This window comes from Myxine glutinosa, chromosome 4 (assembly GCF_964187855.1).
Source record: "Myxine glutinosa chromosome 4, kmMyxGlut1.1, whole genome shotgun sequence".
Lineage (NCBI taxonomy): Eukaryota > Metazoa > Chordata > Myxini > Myxiniformes > Myxinidae > Myxine > Myxine glutinosa.
The window spans coordinates 104,425,090-104,432,853 of NC_136264.1; the positions used below are offsets into that span (position 1 = coordinate 104,425,090).

The 7,764-nt window shown below is 41.5% G+C and overlaps 1 protein-coding gene across 4 annotated transcripts in view; it reads left to right on the forward strand.

Moving 5' to 3' along the window:
- Positions 1-7,764, forward strand: part of ACAP1 (ArfGAP with coiled-coil, ankyrin repeat and PH domains 1) — a 280,144-nt gene that overhangs the window by 198,819 nt on the left and 73,561 nt on the right. For 3 of the 4 annotated variants that reach the window (XM_078776245.1, XM_078776246.1, XM_078776247.1), the window contains exon 9: positions 7,028-7,102. In XM_078776245.1, coding sequence (XP_078632371.1) covers positions 7,028-7,102 — 75 coding nt within the window. Of the gene's footprint in view, positions 1-7,027; positions 7,103-7,702; positions 7,715-7,764 lie in introns of all 4 variants that reach the window. The other variant, XM_068113073.2, reaches the window with a different exon arrangement.

The window sequence follows — 7,764 nt, forward strand, 5'->3', positions numbered from 1 at the left end:
TTTTACGGCCGGATGCCCTTCCTGCCGCCAACCCTGTTAGTCGCCTCTTGTGACACACAGGGAATTACCAGTGAACTGGTACTCGATTTTCCGACCTCGGAAGGATGGCAGGCTGAGCCCTGAGGCTGGCATTAACCCCCCTGGCATTAATTCAGCGATCGACCGGGATTCCAAACCCAGGATCCTAGGATCGCAAGCCGCACCCTAATCGCTAAGCCAACACCAGGCCATCTCAAATTATAATATGATTTACGTAAATTGCACATTCCGTTCCAACGTGTTTTTGGAGTCTTATAAGCGGTCATGCTATCAGCCAAGAGGCCTACATGCGTAAAATGTAGGATGGAATATTTTACTTCCACTTGTCAGTTGCAGTGCCATCGTTTCAGTGAGATTTCACTTTTGCTGTAAACCAATCAGAGCAGCCGAAAGTTTGGCGGCAAGCTTGCACATGACCATTTGGCCAACCTGCTGCCATAGCTTCACCTTGTGCTGCTTTTTAAAACTGTAGTATTAAGGGGATCATGTTGAAAGAAAACGGTTTATTATAGTCACTTCATGCAACCAGAATACTTGAAATTGCTTGAATGTGTTAAGTCACCGATTTTAATCCGAAATCCAAAAATGTTTTAAGGTCTTTGGGGAAACTTTTACCATGGTCTTATTCTCTTGAGAGTGAAAGTACAATGGTTCAATTGTTTTTCTTCCAGAAACTTGCTAGGCATGAAAAAAAAACAACTGTTTTACATTTACTATGCGCCTTGAAAATGAATGGAAAATATGAAGCCATTCAAATAAAATTGTTAATTTACACTTGCGGAATGTTTTTGCAAAGCTGTTGCTTAACATGTGATGCTGTTTTGCCAGTTGTGTCTTGTCTCAGAGGGTTTGACTGATTGATTTACTTAAACACATTTAGATAGGACATGGGATGGAATCTGGCAGCCGATTTTGAAAATGTTTTAACTCGTAATGAAATATTCCATCGAAGATTGAGAGAAATGTGTTTTGTGCTAACTGCAAGTGCCCCCTCCTCGTGGATTTGGCTTAATGCGTTTGAGGCTTCCATGAGGCCTGCCAAGGCAAACACTGCACACTTTTCCCTCAGGCCCATCTACCTACAGCAGGCCTTGCTAGCCATTTCAAATGAACACAATCTTACCTTCTTGCTGCCTATATGAGTATGTTTTCGTTTTGGGTATTTGCCTTGACTATCATTCACAGCTGATGTGTACATCTTGTTCTTATTTTGAATCATGATTGCTTTTCTTCTTTTATTGTATGCAAAATTTAGGCTCTTGGAAGAGCAAGGAGACAGAGGAGCAAATGCTAAGGAATTCACAGTGGGGGCAGTGGAACCACAGTTGAACACAATATGCAAGGGAAAGAAAGACCAGGAAAAAAGGAGAGAGAGAAGGGTTTGAAACATGGTATCAGGCTTAGGTATGTTGGGTAAGTACAGGTAGGGTTAATAGTAGTGGTGTTTCAGTTTCGCTGTGATAACCTCAGGAGTTTAAGTCTCCCTGGGTAGGGATGAGGGATGACATGAAATGATAGTGCACTGCTGGTTTAAAGCCCTGGAGTGAAGAATGGGATTGAGTAGCTTCAGGAAGGTGCTTGCCCAAATGAGAGGAGAGAAAAGAAGAACAAAATAGTTTAGGTATACAGTCAACCTGGATTTTTGAAGTTTAACCAAGAAGGGCAAAGCAAACCAGACTCGGTGGTGTAATGGTTAGTGTATCCGCTGAATCTGGGACGCCGGTGGTTCAAACCCTGGCCGAGTCATATAATACTTAAGTTACTTGCTTCTTGGTATTTCTTGGTACACGTGTGTGTATATATATATATATATATATATATATATATATATATATATATATATATATATACATATATATATATATATATACAAGCACAGTTGTGGCCAAGAATATTGGCACCCTTGCAGATTTTTCAAATAATGCACCATTTATTCCAGAAAATTGTTGAAATTAAAAAATATTTTGGTGTCCACATTTGTATTTCTTTGGGTTGCAGTGGAACGAAGCAAAAAAAGCTGGGAAAAAACTCGAAATCTTAGCTTATTCCACACAGAAATCTTAAAATGGCCTGGAGAATATTATTGGCACCTTTTAGAAGTTGTTAGAAATAATTAGATTTCAAGCAGGTGATTCTCCTTTACTTTGGAATTGATCTCACCTCTGGTGAGTTGCAGGTGCCTGCAATTTAAAAATCACTCATTCAACCAGTTTGAATAGAGAAAAGGAGTCATTCTGCTGTTTTGTGTCACTGTGTGTACTGCAATGAGCATGGAGATAAGAAAGAAAACCAGAGAATTGTCTGACGAGGTCAGACACAAGATTGTAGCCAAGCATGGACAATCTCAATGCTAAAAGCCCATCTCCAGAGACCTTGATGTTCCTGTGTCCATCATACGCAATGTTATCAGGAGGTTTAAGGCCCATGGCACTGTGGTAGCCAACCTCCCTGGATGTGGCTGCAAGAGAAAACTTGATCAAAGATTGCAGCGAAGGTTTGTTCGAATGGTGGAGAAAGCACCTCGATCAGCTACCGAACAGATTCAAGATGACCTTCAGACACAAGGTACGACAGTTTCAACTCGCACCATCAGTCGGCAACTCAATGAAAGGGGGTTCTATGGTAGGAGACCCAGGAGGACACCACTGCTGGAAGAGAGACATAAGAAAGCGCGACTGGAGTTTTCCAAAAACACACCTGAACAAGCCAAAATCATTCTGGGAGAATGTCCTGTGGACAGATGAGACCAAAGTAGAGCTTTTTGGTAAAGCACATCATCTCTATGTTTACAGAAAACAAAATGAAGCCTTCAAAGAAAAGAACACCTTCCCTACAGTCAAACATGGAGAAGGTTCAGTGATGTTTTGGGGTTGCTGTGCTGCCTCTGGCACTGGGTGCCTTTAATGTGCATGGCATCATGAAATCAGATTACCAAGGCGTTTTGGAGCACAATGTTCAACCCAGCGTCAGAAAGCTGGGTCTCCTTCGAAGGTCTAGTGTCTTGCAGCAGCAGGACAATGACCCCAAACACACTTCATAAAGCACCCAGGAATGGTTCAAGACAAAATGCTGGACTGTTCTGAAGTGGCCAGCAATGGGTCCAGATCTAAATCCCATTGAACACCTGTGGGGAGATCTGAAAACAGCAGTTGGGAGCATTCATCCTTCAAATCTGGTAGAACTGGAGCAGTTTGCACAAGATGAGTGGGTCAAACTGCCAGTAGAGAGGTGTAGGAAGCTCATTCATGGCTATAGGAAGCGCTTGAATGCAGTTATTTTGTCCAAACGCTGTGCTACCAAATATTAAGTCCAGGGTGTCAATAATTTTGTCAATGCCATTTCTTTTTATTTTCTGATTTAAAAGGATATTTTAAGTTCTGAATCAAAAACAAAGGTTCTGTAATAACTGTCAAATAAAGAATTGTGGCGACCAAATACTTTTGTCAATTTCAACTGATTTTTTAGAGAAAACTGTGAGTTATTTGAAAAAAGTGCAATGGTGCCAATATTTTTGGCCATGACTGTATATATTGATAATGATCAGTTTAAGTCGTGGTTACCTTCCTGGAAAACATGACTTAAACTGATCAGCTATTTCCCATTGGAATTAAGTGAAATACAAGAGATACTTTCCAGTATACCAATACCATAGCACCATGACATTCACAAGGGATACGTTCCTGAAAAATGCCACGAATGTTGAAGCCATGAAAGTTGGACATTGTTTCAATGGGAAAAATGGGGATAGGTTCTCGGCAGTTTGCGATTCATAAGGGAAAGTGAAAAATCCCATGAAAAACTTTGAATATGACCACGAAAAACTGCGAATACGTGAAGCACAGGGCCATGAATGTTGAAGCAGGTCATATTTTATCAACCGTGAATACGCAGGGTCCGTGAATGTTGGGACCGTGAATGTTGAGGTCCGACAGCACTCCATAATGCCATATGTAAAGCCGTAATAAATCACAATTTTTACAACTCAATGAGGAAGAATAATACAAAATAATAGCGGAAAGTAAGTACAAGATATATTTACACAAATAAAAATGATATATTACATAAATCAATAAATAAGATACAAAATAGGTAGGCCTACTTATATTTTCATAGGTACATAAATATTTAGATAGGGTATATTTGCTCATATTTACATGAGGGGGGGAGGGAGGTGGGTGTGATGTGGCATGAGTGGTGGAGTTATGGAGACGAAGAGGTAGAAGTGACCGCCTTGTTGTCTGATAGCATATCTTCTGCAGGAGGGATAGGGCATGGAACAGAATCATCGTGCAGCCTCCTCGTCGGAAAATGAAATTGATGGCCTACTCCTTCTTGACTTGCTCCTCTCCAGTCCTTTCACAAGGAACAAGACTGGGTCCAAAACAATGACTTGGGGAACTCCAGCCTCTACTTGGAGAGGGGAGGAGAGAGTTCCAGTGAGAGCAACCTGTTGATTGTATGAGTGGAGTAAGTCAGAAATCCACGAATGAAGATGGCCTTGTATGCCACAGACAGGGAGCTTGGCAACCAAAGCAGGGGGGCAGACTTGTTGGATTCCCGAGTTATCTGCCCAAGAGACAGTCCTAACCTCTTGTTTGAGATTGAGTGTCTCCAACCATTATTGAAAGAGGAGCAGAAGCATGTCCAAAGTTGTAACTGGGACAGAACCCAAAGTGATGGTGAGTGATCAGGCTGTTTAAAAACAGGAAAGACGACCTCCGCAGCAATGATGGATTCCATGACTTGCTTGCAATTGAAAGTAAGCTCACTCGTCTAAAGTCAGGTTGCCAAAATGTTGACCCTGCAATGTTAACTACTGCGAACTTTTTTCACGGAAATGTGTTCTATATAGTTAGAAGAGTCAAATTAGCTTGGTTGCTACTTGTGCAACGTTGAGCATTTCTCAGAATTCAAGATGGCGGAGGGGGATTGGTGCTGGTTCAACATCTTCCCCCTTTCCTATCAACAGCAGTGTCCCTCAGGGTTCTGTCCTGTCTCCAACACTCTTCTTTCCTTTTTATCAATGACCTTCTTTCTTCTACAAATAACCAAATGCACTTGTATGCTGATGACTCGACATTACATTCCTCCATGTTTTTCCCATCTGCCCCATCTTTCCTCATTTGATCTACATCTTGTTTGATCACATCCACCACTTTAAATTCGGACTTGGACAAGATTTCCCTGTGGGACAAATGTAATCAGGTTAAGTTTAATGCTTCTAAAACTCAAACTCCTCCAATCTCTCTCTCTCTCTAATACTCTCTCATCTCTCCAATCTCCTTTGAAAGCTCCACAATTGCACCGTGTAATTCAAAAAACCTACGAGGTATTACCCTAAACATGGAATTTATCCTGGAATCCACACATTACACAAAATAGCAAAGTCTGCCTCGAAGAAACTAGGAGTCCTATTCAGATGTCGAAGATTCTCTCTCAATTGTTGCTTCAACTATATAAAGGATTGATTCGTCCTTGTATAGACTGCTGCTCTCACATCTGAGGAGGGGCTGCAACAGGGCAGGCCTTTCATGCACGGACTACTGCAAGTGCGAGGGAGGAGTCGCCTGCTGTAGCCGTTTCACCAGCAAGCAGATGGACCAAACATCGAAGACGACGAAGGGGAGCTAGGTGTAGATGATGATGATGATGATGAAGAGTAGTAGAGGATTGTGACCGCTGATAGCTGGTAATACTGTGCTCAATGTCTCTATAGTGGTCATGATACTGTGCGTCACATGTCTCTGGTTCCATCGTCATGTCTTATGAACAATAACAATACATTAAAGTTTCTTAGTTTGACCTTTGACCTTCATTTTGACCTTGACATTGACCCTGTATCCAAAAAATAACTCCAGAAATGGACTGCCCGTACTCTAAAATCCCTAGAAAGAGGTATTACACGACCCTCTAGGTCATCGAGATCAAAAGTTAAAAATTGGCCAACATCCAAGATAGCGGCGCCCGCCATCTTGAATTCTGAGAAATGCTCAACGTTGCACAAGTAGCAACCAAGCTAATTTGACTCTCCTAACGATATAGAACACATTTCCGTGAAAAAAGTTCGCAGTAGTTAACATTGCAGGGTCTCATAAAGGACATATAAGGGCGGCAACTAGACTACTATAGTTGAGAGGATCTGATTTCGCACTCTTCTTGTAGACGGGAGTGATTTTGCTGACTTCCTTCCTGATGGGAGGTGACCAAAGGAAGATAACAGATTCAACAAGGCAGAAAAAGGGGAAGCAAGAACGACAGAGCACTGATCACACCACGGCCGTCACCATGAAACAGGGTCAAGACTGGACAAAACTTTCTTTACCTTCTCGGATGAGAAAGATACAGAGTCCGGTAGACAGTCGTATGAGGGTGTAAGTCGGGGATTTCATTTACTCATTTACCTACTAGTTACATTTATCTAGTTACAGGGTCTTATGCTCATGTAGGAGCTGCAACACAAATCACACACATACACACACACACACACACACACACACACACACACACACACACACATGCCACACACACACACATGAGACAACACAGGACAACTTCAGAGAAACACTGTTACTGAGCTAGGGGGAAGCACTTAACTTCCCAGGGCACTCTGGGTACTGGCGACGTCATCTTTTATGACCTCGTTTTTCTCTTTGCACTCAGTATGGCAATTAAGAAGTTTCCTGCTCCCCATGGATGCCAACCCATTGGATTTGTATGTGCCCTCTCCTTTAAATGCCGAGGGCTAAGCAGGGAAGCAGCACATACTATCTTTATAGTCTTCGGTATAACTCATCCAGCATCTGAATTAAACCGCCGACCTCCAAAACTCAGAACCCACGCTTCATGAGAACAACAATATTATGTAATCAAAACGTATACAAAATGCAGACCTATTGTTGGCTGAACTTGTACTTCAAGTGGTTGTTCGGATGAACTTGATGTGAATGTGGTTGTGATTTCAAACATTTTCATTTCTTTGTGTTTCCAGCTAGATCAGCTTGTGGTGGATTCTGCAAAGGAGAAACGTGAGATGGAACAGAAACACGGGCTCATTCAGCAACAGGTAGGCCTGGCACTCTTTGCTTCACTGGGTCTCCTCCAAACACTTTACAAACCCAATATATCTTTTTAGGGAGCTGTAGTGACATGCAATTTGAATCCCACATGTTTTAATCAAAACCTCTAATATAAATTTATTTTATAACTTGCCGACACTATTCATCTGACTTGACTCCATCTTTACCTTTGTGTGCTTCTGAAAGTCTTCGTAAAAGTAATGGCTTTGTTTGTGGGTCATTGTTTTTGCCCAATTGTTCTGAGTTGGAACCAAGATCTTGCTTTCAAATTCTGATTTTGATTTTGGATCTTTCATTATTTGACTTCTAAGATATTCTTGTATCATTTTCAGCATATTTTGTTAAAAGATCCAACACATATTGCACAACAACCGCTGTGCTGTGTCAACGCCAGACCATATGAACATCACTTTGTTCTCAATGTGTTGTGCATAACTCTTTCAATCATTGTCATTTTTGTTGAATAACAGTTTTTATCTTTCATTGTAGATAACCATTTGCTTTTATGATAGGACATGCGTTTGACGAATTTCATTTTTATTTTTCTCTCCCTCTTCTCCCCATGTTTTACTTCGCCATGCTTTCAGGCTACACTACAGGTAAGAATGGACGAAAACAGTGTCATATGGTGCGGTAGCTATAGTTCGAG